This window comes from Protopterus annectens, chromosome 8.part0 (genome assembly GCF_019279795.1).
Source record: "Protopterus annectens isolate FY-2018-M chromosome 8.part0, PAN1.0, whole genome shotgun sequence".
In the NCBI taxonomy this organism is placed as follows: domain Eukaryota; kingdom Metazoa; phylum Chordata; order Ceratodontiformes; family Protopteridae; genus Protopterus; species Protopterus annectens.
The window spans coordinates 1626765460-1626789347 of record NC_056741.1 but is presented as its reverse complement, the minus strand read 5'-3'; the positions used below and the strand labels follow the sequence as shown (position 1 = coordinate 1626789347).

The window sequence follows — 23888 nt, the reverse complement described above, 5'->3', positions numbered from 1 at the left end:
AAACTCTTTTTGCATTTTTTCCTCAGAGATCAGGATTCAGACTCACTGACTTTAGATTGCGATAAATTTCAAGTTTCGCAAGCGCAAATGTAAAATTATGCTCTCAATCATTCAGCCAATGCACCAATCGCAAAAAGTTTCTCTGTTGACACAACACTGATAGCAAACCAATTATATCTGTAAAATTCAAAGTGCTCAATTACCTGGGAAACAGTTCTTTGGAATGTTGTCGATTATGAAAAATAAATACTGGACAAAAGTTTAAAGAGCACACACCTTCCTAAAGAAGCATTAAATGTACAGACACTGGAGATCTGTTCATCTACATTTGCCACAAGCTCTGACTTGCATCCAGTTCTTTAACATTAAGCAAATGTCAATACTGTATTTAAATTACTTTTTAAAGATATTGTGAAAAAAACAAATGCAAATTGGCAGCACATCATTTCCTTGAATATCCTTAAGGTTGGTTGACAAATCATAGACATTCAGAATGTTTCCTCAAAGTGCCACAGCACAGTAGTGATCGGGGTACAAACTGTGGCAGATCACAGTACAGAAGTATTGAAGAATTGGCCCTTTCCCAGTCCCCGACATGGAGGTGTGGAGGGTAAGCTGTACTGCAAAAAAAAAAAAAAAAAAAAATTGAATTTTTCTTTTTTGGTGTTGAACTTTGGCATTCTGAATGTCTGTGTTTTGGCACTCAGCATTCAGGACATTCACGTAAATGACATGGATTCATACAAACTGCATCTTTCTTTACATCAAGTCATCATATATTATTTAATCATTCTATTAGCTTCAATTCCTAATAAGCTTTATTCTGGAGTGCTACACTTGGTTTACGGACACCATGAATCAATGAAACCACCACATTTTACATATACGTGACGCTGTTGTGGCAAAATATACCACTCTCTTCAGTATTTTCCAGACTGAGTGTCTTAAAAAATCATGACATTTGGTGGACCATAATGGTCAAAATCCTCTCACACGAGACCCCCGACTGAATCCCATACATTCTTAAATACCTAGGAATTCCTATAGACCAACACCTCTCATTCTCACTACGTGCAGAAATCATGGCAAGTAAAATCATCTCCATTTTGCAATACACCTACAAGTTTGCAAGCCATCTCACTGCAGACTTGCAAGTCCTTCTCGCAAAATTAGACACTACTCTGACAGCTCTAACTGACTTATGCACAAAAGACATCTGACTTTTTAGGCTCAAATCTGTCTGATCTCCTTTTAACCTCATCTAACATGCTCCCCTCTCCTTTGTGTGAACCTATTTACTATCCTGTGTACTCTGCAGTGTAAACAACAAGTGATTGGTCATTAGCCTAATAATTATCCGAGAACATAACTAAAATGGGGCATTAAGCCGTGCCATTCTACCCAAGGTGACACTCAAACCATGTACCTTACTTTCATGTTTTTTTATTTTATTTTACATTTGTTGACTGGTGATGGTCAGACTGGATATAATGTCCATTTTCAGCGAAGGCCTGGGGAGAAAAGCTCCATACAGAAGACATAAGACAGATTAGCTTAACACAATGTAAAATACAATAGAGAAATACAATCCAGAGAAATAACTGTACATATTTACATAAATTAAACCATTCCACTATTAGTATAATTCAAGATAGAGGTTATACAATGCATTTGTGGGTCATTTTCCCAGTTCCTATCCCAACATTCAAAAAGTTCATATACACTTGTGCGTTTCTTCATAGGTTACTTAAAATACTTTCTAGAGTTCACTTAAACAACATGTTAGTACAAAATAATTAGGTTCGGATACAGAGACACTGCTAGGAGACCCTAACTGGGTGCACAGTAGAAAAGTGTGGGGATTAGTCAGGGGTAGAGCAAGGACAGAGCCATTGCATAGTGAAGTATTGATTAAAAAAAAAAAAAAAAAAAAAAAAAAAAAACCTTAAATTGGGCTGGAGAGGGTTGTAAGGTTAGTTCTGTAGGAAGAGAATTCCAGACTTTACCGAATGAGTTCATAAACAGAACTTCCCCAGCTGAGTTTTTAGCTTTGAAGGTGAAAGCTAGCATTTTGTTAGAGGATCAAAGAGTTTTAAGGTTCTGGTATTGGGTGACGAAAGTTTTAAGATCAGGTGTCCGTGCTGGATGGTAGAGAATCTTGTGGGCAGTTACTAGCTGGTTAGTCAGTAGAAGGTTAGGTAGTTCAAGCCAGCCTAGTAGTTTGAGGTTGTGGCAGTAATGGGTCCTATAGGCAGAGGCGGTGGCAAATCTGGCAATATGATTACAGCAGGTTGCGAGCTTGTTCAGGTTGGTTTTATACCTTTGAGATAAACACTAACCATTATGTTAACCTTCTCAACTTCTCATTAAACATTACCATACTGCCTCTCTTACACCATCCCCCTAACAATTATGTCCTGGTGCACCTACCCATCATCTGAGGTTTGGTACCCTCAAATTTTGATTCTTCCAACTGGAACCCAAACTTTACATCTCATAGCCTATCCTCACCCCATTAAAAAAAATTCCAACTGGACACCCTCTATGCCACTTCTTGTCATGTAGTCTTACAGCAGACTCCATGGTTACAAACATTAGATGCTACCCATGGACTTTCAACCCCTTCCAAAATACTCTACTCTCTCTCTATAAACAGCAACCATTTTAGTCTACACAATCACCATATAAAACTTTCTCTTCTGGTCACAACCATATTCCATGGTTGTTACCCAAATCATAAAACGTTAGAATACCAGCTAACTTTCATATTATATTATTATGTTTCACACTTACTGTGAAGGTGACGGAATTGCTTGGATTTTAACTAAGGTCCGATTATTGGAAGAGGCTCGTCTTACTGTCAGATTATGTCACATAATGAATCACTGTACATCTACTGAAGCACATTCCTATAATTTTTCTGCAATGAATGCTGTTACAGTAAAACCTAAAATACTACCCCTCTTCACTATGAAGTAAGTCTTCTCAAGATTTTGTACCAGTCACTTTAAATCAACATTAAAAAATGTAAAAAAAAGTTAGCATGAATGAAGCAGAAGTTAGCAAAGTTCAAAGACTGTACTTCTGTATTTAACTCAAAATCAAACCGTAATCCGCAGTGCTTTGTCAGCAAAACAGAAAAAGGAATTTTTATTATTCAATATTAAAGATAACAGAAAACAAATGCAGACTGACAACTGTTTAGATGTACCCTAAAGTGCTAGGAGTAAATCTCCTGCCAGTTCCTGCAGATGAAAGTTCAGCATGTGACCAGAGAGATTTTTTTGCGGAATTTGCGCCTCTACCTCATCAGAATGGCCTGGGAACACAAGCAACTTGTTAAAATGAATAGCAGACTCGTGCACCATTTCAAACAATACCATTGTACAGTGTAAATGTCAATCCCTTCATAAAGTAGGAAAAATCCAGAGCCAACAACTTTACACAAGAATTTGCACTGTGCACTTCCCAAACATCCTATGACTATATTTCTTCATTTTTTCAGCAGGATGGAAAACAGCAGCAACTGCATATTCACTACAAACTGTAATTTTTTTAAAAACAAAAATCACAATGGTGGCTTTAATATAAATAAAAAGCTATTTTCAGTAGATGCAGTTATATACTTAATTGTCTTTGTTGACCATAAAAGTCTAACTGTGCAAAAACCCATTTTCAGTGAAGGCCTAGGGGAAAAAACCTCCACAGTTGCATCACAGACGTTACATAAAAGTAAACACATTTTACATGTGCAGAATATGTATAATCACCACACATTTCTGCATGAAAATAAAGGAACAACGTACTAAAACAGGAAAAGAAATTTACATTCATTAGATAAGCAGCAGTCAAGAATGAAACACAAACGAAGCAGTGTATTCACCAGTACAATATACAGAAATGAAGTAGAACACAGTGCAATCTTTTGAATGGCAGCAACTGCAGATACAGACAGTAAGTTGAGCTAAGATTAACAATGAAAGAAAAAATAATTTGGTGAAAGGATACAAAAGATAGATGGAGTTTTAGTGACTGAAAATGGAAAAGGCAGTAAGAGTGATTACTTTCGAACCCACCTAAATCCACCTTATCTTGGTGGGAAAAAAAAAAAAAAAGGTGCTTTAGTTAAGAGATCTGAGGAGCAGAATAGGCAGCTTTGGTTGCATGTTGTTTAAGCAAGGTTTTGAATTTGTTGACCGTATGCATGATTTATGGATATAGGGATTTTGCTCCAGAGCTCTGACATAGGAGTAGACAGAGTGACCAGCAGTATATAAAGATTTACTGACACACAGTAGGAGTTTGTTGCTAGAACAAAATGTCTCTAGTTGCTGTGTCTTTCGGCTTATCCCGGTTAGGGGTCGGCACAGCGGAACTCCGGTCCACTAATGTTTGGTAGTGGATTTTTACGTGCCGAGTTACCAGCCCTGACGCACAACCGTATGTTCTGCAAATCTGGTAATCTGTTGTAAGAATAAAGGAAATATGGCGCAGTGATTAGCTGTGTGTAGGTAAGCTGATGTGGGATCTCATGCCAGTTAAGTTGTTTTAGCACAACAGTGGTGTGTTTTGTTAGGGAGAATGATTCCAAATTAGCCATTTGTAATAGCAAGAAATCAGTTATGATTTTATGGGTAGTGCAAATATTTGTGAGAATAGGGTAAGCATATAAAACAGTGAAGGATGGAGGTAGGTTGATGATATGGTAATCCTACAGAAGGATCTGATGGGTATTGCCAAGTTTTTGGTGAGCTTTCATGATGGAATAAAGTATACAATGACCAAACGTGAGGCTCTTATCAATTCTGACTCCAAAAACTTTAGTTTGGCTAACAACTTGTACTTTAGCGTTACTACTTGAAGTTATAGTACACACTGCAGACACTTAGTTGAGCCAAAGTTCTAGTTTTAATTACTGAAAAACAAAGCAGAAATGATTAAAAAAGGAGATAAGCAAACAAACTGAAATACACAGATATGGAATGAGGAAAGATTACATTAAACTAAATAAAAGGCCAGCTGAGAAGTACAATTGTGCAAGGGTCATACCATTACAGCAAACAAACAGAACCACTGTAGTAGTCATAACCTATGGGAATTCAGCTGCAGGGAAGGTCCAATGTCTGGCTGGACTTCCACACGTTTGTAACCATCCCCATCACCCCCCCCCCACCTCAGCTAGGTCAATACTTCTTCCATTGCATATAATCAGCATACGGAAGCATCTGTCTGAACCACCTTTGGCTCCTTCTTGCTGCATATACAAATGGCTACCGGCTTCATTTTAATTATTTGGCAACGAAAGCATAGTCAGTCCAGCTCGGTAACCACAAATGGGAAGTACTCCAATGGGGAAATTTCTCTTTACTTATTAATGTCACAGTAATAATTTGGAATTAGTGTGTGTGTTAAGGGGAGGTATTTTGCAAATAAGACATTAGAGAGGTATGCCTAGATGAATATGTGCTGCTGAAAAGGGATCAAAGTGCATGGTGTGGGAGCCAGATCCTGCACATATGGATTTCCACTCACAATGTGCATTTATTTTTGGCTGCTCTCATAGTCTCTGCAAGAGAGCACATCATATCACCTTCAAAAAGGATACACTTGGGGAAACAACAAAGGGGTGTTCAGGATTACATAAACAAAAACTGAGGGTGTGGCACTGATTTGCTGAATTAGCCTCAACTGTCCACGGTGAACCCCCCCCCCCCCAAAAAATACATAAATAAATAAAAAAAGAAATAGGCCGAGGGAAAAAAGACTAAATAGTAAGGCAGGGGCAATGTGACTGCTCAGCATCCCTTCCCAAGACTCTAGGGTGGAGGTATTTTCACAGTTTGTCACCAACAGCCCAACATATGCTGCACATAATCTGTCTGGATGCTGGTTCCTAGGTGCCTGCTATCAATGTACACTTCAATGTTCCTGCTGGTAAAGGGACATTTCTTAAATCAAAATGAATATTCAAGAGATTCTTCAATGCAACTCTCAGTCTCCAAAGCAGCACCTAATATTTCAAAGACTGTGATGCCAGTGACTCAGACAGCCACCTTTTCAGAGATGTTGCCATGGAGCAGGTTTCTTGGACTCCTTTCTCAGATTCCCATACAGGAGTGAAAGCCAGTGCAGGATTTCCTCATTTCATTTAGATATTGGAGCCAAGGCCTGACAAGCTATCTACTTCAAGGGTTTGCTCTCCACAAAAAAGGCAGAGTCCTTTCAGCAGACAGATGCCTGCGATCCAGAAGGGAAAGAGAAGAACCTTATTTACCAGTTAAATATATCCTCTTACTTTAGCTAACAGACATTTCAGACATCCAGGTTGAAGGTTCCAAAGGTATGAAACCTGACATTTAAAAGAATGCGTCCCAGGGGATACAAGGTACACCCACAATAACATTGGCACCCCTTAAGAAGCAGAACAGAGGAAACTATCAGAACAGTAGTGCACCAGCAGCTCTTCAAAATGGGAGGATTCCTATTGAGATAGTAAAATAATGGCAAAAATGTTTACAGACATGATCATCAGGCAGCCAATGGAGTTTATAGAGGACCAGTACAACATAACTGTAATTAGGAGTGCCAATTAGAAGCTAGGCCACAAACTTTTAAACGGGTTACAGGGAATAAAATTCATGTACAGGAAACCATAGGTATAGCGAGCAGTAGCAATTAAGTTATGATGAAAAGACAGCATAGAAAAACATACATCTTCTGGTGGTTAGAGGTACTTCATCCCGACAATCCTGCTATGACGACAGTGTGATGATTTTGTAGTAGTTGAAACCTGCTCCATAGTGTCAAGTCTGTCATGAAGGATAACTCCAAATGTGTGCGTGTATGTATATATATATATATATATATATATATATATATATATACACAAACGCACAATTTTATATACATATATATATATATATATATATATATATATATATATATATATATATATATATATATATATATATATATATATATTACACACATACATATATATATATATATATATATATATATATATATATATATATATATATATATATATATATTGTGCAAATCCTCCATTGGAAGCAATATAATCTACCATGGAATCAAGATGTCTTTTCTTGATGCCAGTTCAAAACAAAAGCCAGATGTCAAAGTAGAAATTGAGTATTTTTCTCAGGCACATTATAAAACTGAACAAATAAGGAACTGCCTGCATCATCCAGGAGCTTGTTCAAGTAGGACATCTGCCTCAGGTTACATGCAAGACTCATTTATCCCTTTTTAATCCTGGTTACCTGCCCTACCTGCGATTGTACAACTAAAATTAAAACAGTAGAGTACAATCCGGATATTGATTGCAGTTTGTAAGCCTAGTGATATGCAGTAACCTTAATCTGACCACAGTTTCTTTTGCCTGTAAAGTGCCTTGCAAAAATCTGTATTTGTAAAGTAAAACATCTGTCTTCATTACAATAAATGACCATTTAACATACATGTTGGGAGTCTGCCTGATTTGTTTAATGTACATAAAGGTGGGTCCTGAACAGAATTAAATCAAACTTGAATAATGCAGAGTGTTATTTTTAAGTTTTCTATACACTTGTAACATTATTTGAGATTTCCTCTAGTTGCAAGCATAAACTTGGAGATGCATAAAGGCTAGGAGCTTGTAAAGTTGTGATTGGTTTGTCTGTGGGCATGCATGTGTGTGTGTGTTCATGCATGGTTGCTCCTACAGCAAGCTAAGCACTAGTGGGAGCCCATAATGTGAGGCCTGTTGATTAGCTGCAATTTAATAAGCACATCTGAACATGCTGGTGGAATTTGGCAAGATGAAAGGAAAAGCTAACTTGCCGGGATATGCTCACATAGTTGGCAGGCAGTGATAGCACTACAACAATTACAAACCTGGTGTAATCCTTTACATTTCATGGATAATGGTGGGTTTATATTCTTTGTTCATCCTTTTTTCTCCCCTCCAAATACTGACAGCAGCTTTTTATTTTTAAATCCAGAAAAACAGTTGACCATAGAAATAAAAACAATTCTGTTATACTCATTAAAAAGACTACTCATAGCAGAATTAAACTGCAAACATGCTCCACTGAAACGGGTTTGGTGCTCGAAATGAGTGCCTTAAGGCTGAAGATAGTGAGATAGTCAGGCAGAGAAGGAGCACAAATACAGGTAGAATGAAATAGGTCAGAAAGAGCAACATAAAAGGATCAGCAAGAGGCAGCCATGAATGAGGAAAAATAACTGCATGGAAACACATACATACAAGAAGCAAAAGAGTTGTGTGGGTGGTGGTGGGGGGTGGAAGGTCAAACAAAGCAGAATATGAAGTTCAGCACTAGTTCCACACTTGGATAAAAGCAGTATTGTTTTAACCATTTAATTCTAAAATTTGAATGGGTAATTAAAACAGCACAAAAGGAGGTAGAGAGCAACTGGTCCGTTTACTGATGTATCTGTTTAAGAGAAAGGATTGCCTGCATCACTGTAAAATGAACAATGATTGCAGCTGTGTGTAAGAAAGGTAAAATGTGTTAAAGAAACTAAAAAAGAAAGCATAGAACAATTTCAATTACTTGGACAGATAGGCAAGTGAGACCTGTCAGATTGCCACAGGAGCATTAGCAGTACAATGTATGAAGACTCAGGTACTTAGCGGAATGCCTGGGCAGAACTGATGGGTCAAAGGTGAACAAAATCTAACTGCAGCTACACATACAGTTAGAAGGGTAGAGCAGGGTCAATGGGTTAAAATAGTTTTACTTGTGAAAAGGACAGTCAAGATTCTAAAAATACAGTCATGTTACTCAAGTAAATCAAATGGGATGAATTAAGTCAAACTATAAAATGATCAGGGGAAGGGGAAGATAAAAGCACACCGGTATAGCAACAAGTTGCCATTCAAATAGCAGCTCACCATCTTCCCCTACGCCTGGACATATCCTTCTGAAAATAAAACCAGTGGAAAAGGGGATAAAAAAAAAAGAGTAAAAGTATTCCATGTTCAGGTTACAGCAATTAGGACAGAACACCAGGCTACTACGCTTGTAAAGACCGAGTGGTATGCTACTTTTTGGTGCAATGGGAGCAATTATGTTGCACAAGGAAGTTGGAAAAATATGGCAGCTGTCAATGTTACCTTTCAGATGTAGAAAGGAAAGACTGACCACAGAAATCTACAAATGTTTAACTACCAAAAGATAATGGATTGTGCGAGTTAGAAACCCACACTGGCAACCAAAACCTCCAGGAGAAACTGACTGGTTACTGTTGAGGAGCTAAGTGGCATGAAAAGTTATTCTGAGCCACAGTGAATTGTAATGCTGCCTACAGGACCTTGTTTAGATGGTAAGTTGGAAGGTTCAAAGGAGGAACTGACAAATAACAGCTCTTAGATCCTGCCTCAAATATCTTCAAGGAGTTGGACAATAAGTCTGTAAATCTGCAAGGGTAGAAGGGAGTGAATTCATTGTATAATTGCTTCATCAAAAGTTAACTTCTAAATGTGGACTTAAGTTAAAAGCCCTTTGGCAGCTTATGATCTGGAAGGCGCCCTCCTTTTTCATACCATCTAGGCATAGCAGATTAGAGGACTTGTGTAGAACTTCTAAATAGCCTAATGCTGGAAATTTGGTAAGGTACCACAGGAAATTAGCACCTGCACAAAACAGTAGGCAAGGAATGAGACAAAGCAACATGCATTTGCAGATACTGCTGATAATGTACTTCAGTGGCAGTCACAGAGAACGTGATGCCTTTCAACAGTGCTGACACTATAGTCAAGTTCAGATTGGTGGTGGTTTACACTGCTAGGTACCAAGAGGCAGTAGCTCTGTCTTCTACAGAGTTGGAAACCAGGAATGTCCTGCAACAGTCTTTCTAGCCTGTTTAGATTTACCTGAATTTTATTAACAGAGTTGTCTACATAAGCACAGCTCATATTCTATGGAAACAAAATAGTGGCCAACACCAAAAAAAAAAAACTTGACCAACTGACAAAAACCAACAAAAAAAATTGGAAAATAATTAACAGACGCAGCAACAAGTTTCGACCAATCAAATTACAAAAAAAACCTAGAAGCTGAAGTTTGTGGATCAGAGCTCACATCAAGGAGAATATTACCAGAGACGCATGAACTGAGTGTACTGCTTTGGATGTCATGAAGCTGCAGATTCCTAACAAAGCTGCATGATTCAATCCTGACCCCCAGAAACTACATAAAAAGTTACATATTCTCTCTATGTCCATGCAGGTTATCTTATAGGTTCATAGATTAGTATTAGGCTAATTGCCCGTGCGAGCCATTTTAAGCCTAGCCAATTATCCCTTGTGAGACTCAAACCCTGTACCTTCTGTTTGTAAGGCAAACACCTTAACCATTAGGCCCACCCTCCCAATCTAGGTATTTCAGTTTTTTACCATCATACTGATTTGACTGGATAACTTGAGTTGACCTTATACATTTCACATTCTTGCCCATGTGGACCAGGTCAGGTCTGAAAAGGGTTCAAGACTGACTATTTTACCTACCAGTTTAAAAAATAAACTTGAATAGCATAAATATCATATTCACAGGCAAGAAATGGAATGCTGCACATACATGCACTCCATTTCTGCATTATATGAACAGACATGTCATATTTACATAAAATAAAATAAAAAATTTTATGTAAAAATAGGAAGTGCTGCACCTATCACCATGTTTATGCCCTTTGAGGCTCACAGCTGTAAAGGGCATAAAGTGCTGATGCTAGTTGGTGTGCAGAGCATGTCTGTTCTCCATTTCAGCTTAAAAAGATGTAGTAAGCTGACAGTTGTAAAAAGAAAAAGCAAGCAGAACAGGCACCAGGGGCGGCTCGTGCTATAGGACTGCAGCCCCCCCCCCCACCTGTAGAAGAAAAGAAGAACATAAATAAATAAAAAAAAATCTGGAGTCCCGGAACTCCACACGTCTGTGCTTGGAGTTCCTGGTACTCCTGTAACTCCAGACTGCTGTGTTAGGTGGTCTGAATAAGGGAGAAAGGCACCTCTGCCCTGCAGCCCAGAAGTCTGTGCAGTGACAGCTGCACAGAACAGAAGGACACCTGACTGCATCGCCCACAGGCTGGAGCCTACAGCCTCACACGGAGCCAGGAGGCCAGCCGTTAGCTTGCGAGAGTGGGCTAAGGAGAAGTTGATTCAGCTTGCAAGGGAAGGACACCAGCTGTTAAGACCGGATTAAGGTTTGTGCATCTAGGGCTGCTACGGACTTAATTCAGGTAAGGTGTGTGTGTGGAATGCCCCAGTTGCTATATACTGGTGGGTAGAGAATACTCAGGCTTGAACGCTGTACCTTGGGTGCAGGTGGCAAGGACCTGAATTCCCTACCCACCACCATTTGTAAAAAGTTTGCAGATTTCTGCCTCGTATTTGTTCTGTTTCTCATAAAATCTGTGGTTTCTAGACGTTTGTTTTTCCTTGCAAAGTCAGTAGTGCTGTGGTGCACTGGCAGCATTGTTGTCTAACAGCTACAGGTTCTCGGTTTTTATTCTTGGCTCGGGTGCCTTCTGTGTGGGGAGTCTGCATGTCCTCCTATCTTACAAAGACCTGTATCTGGAGTGTTTGTACCTGTTGTGCTGAAAATTGGCTTTTGTTCCAAGTCAGACTTTGCTGGTTAACAAATGTTCAATAAAAACAGGCATTTGAATTTTAGACTTCATATTCTTCAGAAAGTATATGGTAACACAAAACCGTTTATTCCAGCAATTTTCTAAGTTTATAATATGGATATTTGAAATTTGTCCCTATTTTTGGGACTGTATTCCCCTATACGCTATGCATATGCTATGGTGAGAATTGAATTCACTAAATGGTAGCCATTTAAGTTTCAGTCTTCCTCTCTTTCACATAGTGGTGTGTTGTTCTGACTGTTTTGCTGTTGTTCTGACTGTTTTGCACACGGTCCCCCTGGGTTCAAGACTTGGTAGTGAAATGTATGGTGGTAACACAGCATTTTATTCTAGCAACTTTCCAACATTATACAAGCAATGTTTAAAATGTGTCCCTGGTTTTTGGTCTTTTGCCCCCCCCCCCCCAATACATTTTGGCTTTTTCCAAATTTCTTCTGCTGCAAAGTTGAGAGAGAGACAGCTGAGTGTCGAGTAGATTTTACAAGGAGCTGAGAGCTGCAGGGGAACAAAAGTTTAGTGCTGCTTATGCTAAGTCTGCTTGCATTGTTAATAGAACAACAGCTAGTGTACTTGTGTTTGATGCAGAAAATTGTGAGTTCTACTCCCACAGTAGGTAGATGCATTGCTGATACTGTACCGTCTTGCAAAGAGGGTGGATGCTGCAGTACTTTTTGGTGAAGAAACCAAGCAACTATAAACCGGTTAACAGTTTGCCATCCATTCCCTATTGCGATATTACTAGCTTATTTTTTTAATGCAACATAGGCAATTTATTCCTCAAGAGCAACTGGCACTCTATAGGTAATTTGTTTGCTAGCAGCAACCTCTTCATTCCTCAAGGGCAACTGGCACTTTATAGGTCATTTGTTTGCTAGCAGCAACCTCTTCATTAGTTTCAGATTTCTTTAATGTGGAATTATTTAGATGACTTTTACTTTTGCAGAGATTGTGCATATTTACTGATACTGGTGGAATGTAGAGGTTGAGTAAACTTTTATGATGGAAATGTTCTGAATTGGGCAGTTTTGTCATTACCGGTGCATGCATTTTGTTAAAGATTTACTGGAAAAATGTTCAAAACAATAAATTTAAAACACCCTCTAAAACTGTACTGTATTGTATTGTACAAGGAATATAATTTAATACAATCAGGAAGGTGTATGAAAGAGCATGTGTATGTTTCGTGTGCAAGGGGCCTGTGATTTGAAAACAGCCCAAACTCAAAGTTAATCTTTAGCTGCCACTGACAAAATGTATTTTCTTTGAATGTGGGTTTCAATGCTGTTTCAATGAATGCGAGTTTCAAGGACAGAGACGTTTTAATGCTAAGTCTGTTTTCACTGTGAGACTGCATTGCTTTGTTTAGCAGATATCTATTAGTGTTTGCGCTGTAAAATGCAAAATAAAACTTTCAAATGAAAAGTCCAAGTCAACACAGAAGTAAAGCAGTATGCACATTAGTGTTTAAGGCAAATGGGGTGAAATAACCAAGTAATAGTTCATTGGAATGGCTGCAGGGGGGACGCTCCATTCAACCATGATTTTGAGAGGGTGGGAAGGGCGGCAAACTCAAAGACAGCCCCGGCTGAACTATACCACCTCTCAAATTGTCCAGATTTTTGTAAAATGAATATATTTTTGCTTCTTACTTTTGGTTTGTTCCTCATAAAATTTGTGGTTTTCTGGCAAATCATTTAGGAATGAAGTCACTAAATAATGACAGACACTGAGTTTCAGACTTTATAACCTTCAGAAAAATGCATGCTAAAGTAAGACCTGTTATTCTATCAACTGTCTCAGTTTATACAAGAGCAATTTTCAGTACTATTTACATACTCCCCCAATATATTTGGCCTTGTCCAGATTTCCTGCATTAACAGGTTGAGAGGTATGTGCAAATAAATTGCTTTGTAGAATTAGACATATCCGAACCTCTCAACTGTCCCCGATTTTGGCTCAAAATGTTGCTCTTCCAGTAATAATTCCGCCGCAAAATGGCAATTTTGGAAGAAAACATGGAGGGTTTACAATTAATAAATAACTAATCAGAGTTATAGATTACTTTATTTCAGAAATGCATGTAGATTCTTTTATCTTGTCAGCTGCTCAAGTTAGCAGTACTAATATTAAAAAAAAAGTGTCCATTCTTTGGTAGGTTCCCAGCTATATTGTGTGGCTATTTTATATTTTTGCATCACATTTTGGTCCGTTTTTCATAAAAGTGTGGCAAATCATTAAAGACTGAAGTTAGAAAATAATGACAGACATTTCAGTTTCAGATTTAATACCCTTCAGAAAATTCATACTAATGCAAGACCTACTATTCTATTATCTTTCTAAGTTTATAAGAGCAGTATTTAAAAATTGTCCTTATTTTTGGACCTTTGTCCCACTTCTATGTATGGCTTTGTTCAGATTTCTTGCTCTGAGGTTGAGAAGTATGACAAATGTGTCAGGGCCATCACAGTCAGCCAGAGGGATTTCAAATTGTGACATACTTGTTGCACCCCACTCCCACATGTAGTGACTCTGGATGTGTCCAAGCAAGGCAAGGAGCAGTTATGCAGTGTAAATGTGCAGATTATTTCCCCCCATCCAACAAGTACTACAGTGGCTTTTCATCTGTCCTTGATTTTGCAAAATGTTCTGGTTTGTCATATTTTTGTAGTGTTGATTTATGCTTATTATTATTCAGAAAGTGCCTGTTGCTCAGTGCTTCTGTAACAATGCTTTAATGACAATCAGGTAAGCTTGTCTGAGATTGTAAGATAGAAGTTTTAATAAGCATAATGTTAAAGAATTGCCAACATTGAAAGCCTTTCTGTTGTTGCCATGCAGAGAATACTTACGCATATGACAGTATTTCTAATAAAGGACAGGATTACATTATTTTAAGAAGCTCATTACATTTGTTGGAGACTTGCAGTCATCTTTGCAGGCTTTACCTGCAAACCAAACAGAATGCCAATCTATCATGTGTGGTCCATAACCTGTGCAGTAATCCTTTAAGCAATGTATGTTGAGCTTGTTTCTTCTTTGCTTTTCATTTTTTACTTTGATCATGTTTTCCCCATGAAACAAGTAGATAGCCATTGTCAGGCAGCAGGTCTTTTTTGGATAAGAAACATTTTTAGAAGTGGGGGGTATCACAGAGATTGCTACTTTCAGCATGTTACTTGGTACTTTAATAAAGCTGAATATAAATTATAATTAGAACTGCAGTGCAAGGAGAAGTGGCTTGAGTTGAGTGCTGCTTGTTTTTATTATACTTGATTTTGACTGGCATTCCAGTAACTTATTTAAAAAGTAATTTATTTTTTCATGCCTCGCAACCTTTTTTTACTTCCATCTAGATATTAAGTAAGCTGTCATGCAGCCAATGCATTGAAATATGTTTTTTCTTCTGCACTTCATTTTGTCTTGATTGGACTCTCATAATGATGGTTTGGCACCCAGAGCAGTGTATTTAATTAAAGTTGGTTTTGAGTATAGCTCCTCCCCTTTCTAGTTGGCCACACCCATTCCCATTGACCCCACTCATTCAGCTCTCTCTTGCAGCCCCCCTTTGATTTGAAGACACCAGATGCCACTGACAGGCACATGGGCAAAAACAATATTTAAATAACTACTTTAGTCATTAAATATTACTTTCGCTTGGGGGATTTGTGTTTTATTGCATTGATTTTGTTGTGCATAGCAATGTTGGCTTATTTCAAACTACTGCAGCCTAAATTCACATTACTGACTGGGTGTGTAGAAGTCACATGCATCATAAAGTACTTAATTTTATTTTGGTGTTTTAGCTTGCATAGACTTAAGGAATAGTGAGCAGATGCTATCCAAGTCTGCTGCCTTCAGACTTTCACCGGTAAGTTATAGCCTTTAACATGATCTATAAAGACAAAACTGAGATGCATTATTTTAACCAATCCATTAGTTCAACTGACCCACCAATTTGATACTGTGATTTTCCGGCCCTAGCCTTAGTGACTTTCTTCTGCAGCCAGTGTTAATGCTGTCAATTTACAACGCACTTGTTATTTTGGCAATGACTGCTACTATATTTAGCTTTGCCTGTATTGTCTTAAATTTAATATTGCCTTTTTATGCTGCTCTTTACTCTCTTCCAGTTTGCCATTTCTGCTCTAGCATTACTTGTGAGATCTACTATCTGTGGTTTAATAAAATTACTTTAAAAGAGTAAATTAAGATTATGCACAGTTAAACAGTATATGCAAATCACCACTTAATAGGCCAGACATTTGATCAACTTCTCATTTTACTCTCATCTCCTTTTGTCAATTGCTCTCAAACTTGGTTCTTTGTTTCTGGTTCTCTAAATATACGTTGTTGTCTTTCTTACTATGTGTAATATTACCTATTAGGATGTTCTATTCTTCCATGGTCTAACTTTCTTTAACAAAGTCTTGCTTAATGCTTTTGTGTGTACAAGGGTGTTGATAATGCTCTTTACACTTGTTTCCCAGATCTGTCCAAATGCCCACAGGTGATCATGATATCCCACTAGATGCAACGCCTATCATGTGCTTCCATTTGGGTATATAGTGTGTACCCTTAATCAAATAATCCAAGTTGTGCGGCCTTATAGTACGCCTCCAAATCTGGAAGCTGCAAACCTCCCTGTTCCTTTGTCAGTATTAGTTTTTTCCACCACTCTTTCCCATTTATCATATTAAAGAAACTCCTTAATTTGTTTTTTTCATATTAAAGAAACTCCTTAATTTGTTTTTTCATATTCTACATATGATCTCTCAGTTGATGCATACAGGCCTGATCTACATGCAAAACCAGAGGGACCAAACACATCTTAATTGTACCTTATTAACCACGTCCATCAAAAAGTTTCTAGAGGGCATGGCAAAGATGCCAGTCTGATGGCAGAAAACCATATCTCTGCTTAAATGTTAATATCCTGACAGGAAATGTACTTTAATTTTTAGAAAAATCTAACTAAAAGTATACTAAAAGATAGATTAATATGGACTCCATCATGTTCTAAAAATTAATATGTAGTCAAGAGAATTTATTCCTGTCAAGAAGTTTTCTACTGGAGATCACAAGATGAGCAACTCGAAGAGCCCACACCAGGAGAGTGCAGTGAAGAAAGAACTACATCTTATAATAACAAACATCCAAGAACTGTCACTAAAAACATGAGCAACGTGAAGAACCCACAACAGGAGAGTGCAGTGAAGAAAGAACTACATCTTATAACAAACATCCAAGAACTGTCACTAAAAACATGAGCAACGTGAAGACCCCACACCAGGAGAGTGCAGTGAAGAAAGAACTACATCTTATAAATCTCATCTTATAATAACAAACATCCAAGAACTGTCACGTGCAGTGAAGAAAGAACTACATCTTATAACAACAAACATCCAAGAACTGTCACTAAAAACATGAGCAACGTGAAGAACCCACACCAGGAGAGTGCAGTGAAGAAAGAACTACATCTTATAATAACAAACATCCAAGAACTGTCACTAAAAACATGAGCAACGTGAAGAACCCACACCAGGAGAGTGCAGTGAAGAAAGAACTACATCTTATAACAACAAACATCCAAGAACTGTCACTAAAAACATGAGCAACGTGAAGAACCCACACCAGGAGAGTGCAGTGAAGAAAGAACTACATCTTATAATAACAAGCATCCAAGAACTGTCACTAAAAACATGAGCAACGTGAAGAACCCACACCAGGAGAGTGCAGTGAAGAAAGAACTACATCTTATAACAACAAACATCCAAGGACTGTCACTAAAAACATGAGCAACGTGAAGAACCCACACCAGGAGAGTGCAGTGAAGAAAGAACTACATCTTATAACAACAAACATCCAGGAACTGTCACTAAAAACATGAGCAACGTGAAGACCCCACACCAGGAGAGTGCAGTGAAGAAAGAACTGCATCTTATAATAACAAACATCCAAGAACTGTCACTAAAACATGAGCAACGTGAAGAACCCACACCAGGAGAGTGCAGTGAAGAAAGAATTACATCTTATAATAACAAACATCCAAGAACTGTCACTAAAAACATGAGCGACCCACACCAGGAGAGTGCAGTGAAGAAAGAACTACATCTTATAATAAGACGCAACGGAAGACCCCACAGAAGAACCCACACCAGGAGAGTGCAGTGAAGAAAGAACTACATCTTATAATAACAAACATCCAAGAACTGTCACTAACAACATGAGCAACGTGAAGAACCCACACCAGGAGAGTGCAGTGAAGAAAGAACTACATCTTATAATAACAAACATCCAAGAACTGTCACTAAAAACATGAGCAACGTGAAGAACCCACACCAGGAGAGTGCAGTGAAGAAAGAACTACATCTTATAATAACAAACATCCAAGAACTGTCACTAAAAACATGAGCAACGTGAAGAACCCACAGCAGGAGAGTGCAGTGAAGAAAGAACTACATCTTATAATAACAAACATCCAAGAACTGTCACTAAAAATGGACAAATCTGAAAACAAAATGGATATTGTCAAACAAGAATGCAGTAAACAACTGGAACTTCTAAATACAATAGTAAAAAAAAAAAACTAATCTGAACAGATTCTTGCCTTGCAGGAAACAGTAACTGACCTAGATACTAGAGTGACAGAAAATGAGCTTCACAATGAATTTCTTCTGAAATGAAACACCAGGCTGATTGAGAGACTGGAAGACCTTGAAAGTAGATCAAGGAGGAAGAACATAAGAATATATGGAATTCCTGAGAAAGAAGAGGGTGCTAACATGATTCAGTTTCTCAATTAGTTGTTTTCATCTGCACTCAACATGCTTGAATCCCTCTCTTTTGGAATTGAGAGGGCTCATTAGTCCCTGGCAAATCCAGCTTAGTCTCAGAGTTCATCTAATCCCAGGTCTATAATAGATTTCTTTCCTGACAAGATAAGGACTCCGTGCTGAAATCAGCTTGGACTAATTTCCCTATCAAGATGGGTGAAAAAATAATTTATTTTGACAAGGACTACTCCTCTACAATCATATCCAGAAGAAAGGCGCGTGTTCCCCTAATTAAGTCCTTGAAAAAAAGCCAATATTAAAGCTCAAATTATTTTTCCTGCAAAAATAAAAACCACCTTGCCATAAGAAGTGAAGATCTTCGATTCCCTAAAAGAGCAGTAGAACTTAACCAAAAGAAGAAAATACTGTCGACATAGAAGAGATGCAATGGTCATCCCAGAGTTTCAAGAGACTGGTAACAAAGAATGGAAGGTCTGAAGGAAGGAACAAACAAAAACTAAAGGACAAATGAATACATTCTAATTTTAAATGCTTTGTTTTATGAATCATTATATATTTGATTCTGGAAAATATACTGTATGGTAATGTGAATCATCTTTATTACTAACTCTTTTCCTTTCTATAATCGACTTCTTCTAATTACATACAGTACTAAGTATTTAAATAACATTCTATCTCTTCTTCTTATTCTTTTTGTTACTAATGCTCCTTTTCTCTCTTTTCCCCACTACAAGTACTTTACATACTTTTCCCTTTTAACAAGTGATACACATCTAACTCTTCAGCGGCAGTATAATTTGACTTAATACCAAAGTGCATTACACCTGGTCTAGTTAATTGGTGGGTAAATGATTGAAATGTTATAAAATGATTTCTGATTTGAAGAAGCTGTTACTTCTAAACAGCTGTTTTTATATGAAAGGGTTCATTTTTTCATGACGTTGAAGTTTCATGAGGAAACTGGTTGACTACCTGACTGCACTCATTGTGAAGATTCATGGCATGCACTGACAAGGCAGCTTGAGTGGTTTTTTTTTTGCTTTCTGTAAACTAAAAGCTTCAAGATTTATTTTCCCGTGGAAATGCTTTTTTTTCCTCACTAGAGAAAACCTCTGCAGTGCACGAGACTATGAAGCTGCAGCTTCACTTGACCTTTTGAACTTGTTAAATGGCTGTATTTAGAATTCTGCTCTCTTGAAATTCCGTTATCCTTCACTAGATTTTTAAATGGTAAATAATTAGTTCTGATAAATAATTAGTTCCAATAAAAATGTTTAACTCCTTTGAAAATATCTAGGTTCTTTTACAGATGCATACATTCCGCAGTTTCAAGAACACTTAGTAACTAAATGACATCAAATGAACTAGGAGCTGCATTATAAAACTCATGCATATTAACATCGGACTTATGTTACATAACTAAACCTTTAGTAACTAAAGAGTGGGTTGCGAGGCTTTTTTTGTAATAAGTGTTTTTTATATATATATATATATATATATATATATATATATATATATATATATATATATATATATATATATATATATATATATATATATATGCATATGTGTGTATATGTATATTATATTATATACAGATATATAATCTACATCCATCTACATCTATCCAACAGATCCTTACATGACAAATGTTAGACAGATGACTGACAAAATGATTAAAACATCTGATGTTTCTTGAAAATTTGGAAATACTGACCATCTTCTTAACCTTTAGCTAATGTTTATATTTAAATAATGGTTAAATATGTGATCACATCTACTGCTACCAGGGTAGACTTTCAGTGTTAATTCTATTTCTTTATATATCTGCTCTGTGAATGACTAATTGTTAAGATTTGTGTAACTGCTATGATTACATATCTGCCTCTGTAAATGACTAGTTGCTCTGTGAATGATCAGTTAAAATTTGTGTAACTGCTATGATTATACTCTGCCTCCGTAAATGACTAGTTGTACCTGCACTACAAGGATTATTGTACTGTATATTTGCTGACTACATATAGGTTTTGATAATTATTTAATTATTATACCCACTCTAAATCTTGCTTTGTGCTAACTCCTGTTTCTTTTAACTACCTTGTCTCTCTTGCCTCCTTAAGTTACCCTGCTTTACCTATGCTTCCAGCACTAACCGGTCAGAAACTAAAGGAAACCCTACAACTACCTGCATTGCAACTCATAGACCAACTGCCCAATTCCTATCAAGGATACAGGAAACGTATGTGTACTATATAATTTCCTGCCTGAACCATCTTTCAATTAGTGTACCACTGCTACAGGTGGTGAGTTACGTCTTGAGCTCGGGCAGCCAGCAGCTTCCAACAGAGTACCCCCCCCCATTCTATGCATAAATCTTTCTCTCTCCCATCCTCTTTGAATCCCTTTACAACTAAATCTCCCACCTTTCCCTGGTTTACTCCTAACTCCATCTTACATCTGCCTGGACTTTTAGGCCTGTCCACTAGGTGGCACCCTTACCCAGCTTTTTCCCCCTTTTCATCCTCGTATTACACAGCCTCTTACCCTATTTTCTCCTATTGTACCTGCATTGCTATTCCTGTTCTCCCACCTTACTTTTTTTTACTACTTACTACCTTTCCTATGATCACTTCACTGACCTTTACCACATCTGACTTTTAAAACTTACCTTCACAAATCAGTCCTGCTGATTATGTCTACCCACTCCGTTCGCCCTGTGGGCTCACTCCGCTCCCCTCCCTACCCCCAATTCCCAACCACCCCCAGGGGTCCTACTCTTATACTTTCTAACCACATCTCTTCCCACTACCCACTTCACATATCCCCCCATTGGCCAACTTCTATTACATCTTCCATCTCTAATCACTCCCCTTCTTACTCATCACTCCCTCCTATCTTTACACACACCCACCTTAAATACTTCCATCCCCATAATTATACAAACAATAAACTATTCCTTCACACTGGCTTATTTAACTATCCCTCTTCAAATCAGATTCTACTTCACTCTCTTACCACTACCACTACTAACCTTTGTATATTTACTATCCTCATATGAGCACCCAATATATCCAGAAACTAAATTACCACAACCAACAAACCAACTCTCAACCCTTACCACACCTGCATAACCATGCAAACATAACATGGTCACCTAGCTACCTACTTTTCAAAGTACCATAGAACACTACACATGAAATATAATACACAATATTTCAAAGGAGTGTTACTTCTCTACAGCAAATTCTCTAATCCAAGCTATCTACTACAACTCCTTACAGTAGATGACTGTGATATTCATCCTACCCTGGCCCAACTGTAACCCCTATCACTCCTCAAAACGATATTCAATTTATCAATTCTCCCCTTGCAAGACCTAACTCTCTCCTACTAGCACATCTTAACATACGTAGCATTAACAACAAAGTGACTCAACTCCATGCTCTCCTAGAAGTGTACTCCTTTGACATTATCTGCCTAACTGAAACATTTCTTAAACCTGTCAAAGACAATGACATTTTCCCATCTGTCAAAGACAATGAAATTTTCCCACCTGGATATATTATCCTAAGACTTGACAGAGTAGCTAAGAAAGGTGGTGAGGTGGCTATTCTATTTAAATCTGGCTTTCAATTAACCACTTACAAATGTAATCTACCTCATGACTCCAATGCTGAGATTCTCATCTCTAAACTTGAACTTAAGGCTAAATCAATCTATATCATCTGCATGTATCTGCCCCCTGGAAATAACAGCCACCTTAGAAAATATCCTCTACTGACTATCCCAACACCTGCCTCAAGAAACCATAATCCTAGGCGACATAAATCTAGACTGGAATTCCTATAGTAGTAGCCTTCCTACCACCCACATAAACCTATATGGTTTCTCTCAAACCATTACCTCTCCCACCAGAATAAATAAAGGCAACAAGAAAGCAAGCATATTAGACTGGATTCTCACAAACAATCATACTCTCTACTATGATTCTGGAACTCTCCCTGATATCAGTGACCACTCACTTACCTACATCATCAGATCTAAAGCTAACACCCCCCCAACCTCTATTAGACATATTAGATCCAAAAAGAAATTTAACCCTGATCTACTCCAAATGGAACTAAGAGCATGCAATTAGACTCCCTTAAAACAACTACCTTTAGATGAAGCCGTTAATTTCTTTAATTCTACCTTTCTTGCCATTCTTAACCATCATGCTCCTTCCATATCTATTAGAATTAATACAAAGTCTGTCCCATGGCTTTCTAACAAAACCAAACACAAAATTCATATCAGAAATAAAAATTGTGCCAAATGGAGGATGACAAAAACACTGCTGACCAACTAACCTTTAGACAGCTAAGAAATGACACTAAAAAGGCCATATTTTCTGACAAACAAAAATACTTCTTACAATATCAACAACCTAATCACAACAACCCACAGAAATTCTGGGCCAGCATTAAGCAATTACTCCACCCAGGTCAATCCACTACACCAAACCCTCAAAATACAGACCAGAAAAATCCCATCCATATAGCTAATACCTTCAATACCTTCTTTACAGATGCTATCCAAACACTAGCTAGTCAGTTATCATCGAATACCTTCACATTACCTTCACACTCCTCAACCCCACCCCCCCTTCATATCAAAGCTGTCTCTACCACATTTATTCAAACCATTTTGAAGAAACTGAAACTATGCTCTCCTTCTGCAGACCTACTGCCTTCTGAATATCTGCAGCCATCATCCAATGCCAGAGCCTATCCTATTTCCGTACTGGTCAACAGGACTATTACTGAAGGTTACATCCCCACCTTATGGAAAATCTCCCATATTATCCCCCTACATAAAGGTGGACAGTCCACAGAAATATCAAACTATCGCCCCATTGCCCTACTTTCTCCCCTAGCTAAAATCATGGAGAAATGTATCCATAAACAACTTCTTCACCATTTAATCAAAAACTATTTACTTTCCAACTGTCAACATGGTTTCAGACACTCACACAGCACTATCACTGCCCTCCTGTCCTTTACGGACTACAATAACACAGCAAAACCTGAATAATCTTTCTTCTGTTCTATTTATTGACCTGTCTAAAGCATTTGACATGGTAAACCATCAGATTCTCATAAACATCCTAAAATCTCTTGTCATTAGACCCACTTTCCATAAAATGGTTCCAATCCTACCTTGACAAACGACAACAAGCAGTACTTTGGCATACAACTTTATCCTCTGATTTACCCATTACCTTAGGTGTCCCTCAGGGTTCCATACTTGGACCCCTTCTTTTCTCTATATTAATGACCTTCATCTAGCTATCCCACAAGCCACGTGTATACTATATGCTGACGACTCCACACTATTATGTTTAGCTACATCCTCCTATGACCTTCACACTCTCACCCA

At 37.8% G+C, this 23888-nt stretch overlaps 1 protein-coding gene across 1 annotated transcript in view; it reads right to left on the bottom strand.

The window, feature by feature from the left end:
- Positions 1 to 23888, bottom strand: part of OAF (out at first homolog) — a 329886-nt gene that overhangs the window by 168624 nt on the left and 137374 nt on the right. The window contains exon 3 of the mRNA XM_044079473.1: positions 503 to 615. Within this exon, the coding sequence (XP_043935408.1) occupies positions 503 to 615 (113 nt within the window). The remainder of the gene's footprint in view (positions 1 to 502; positions 616 to 23888) is intronic.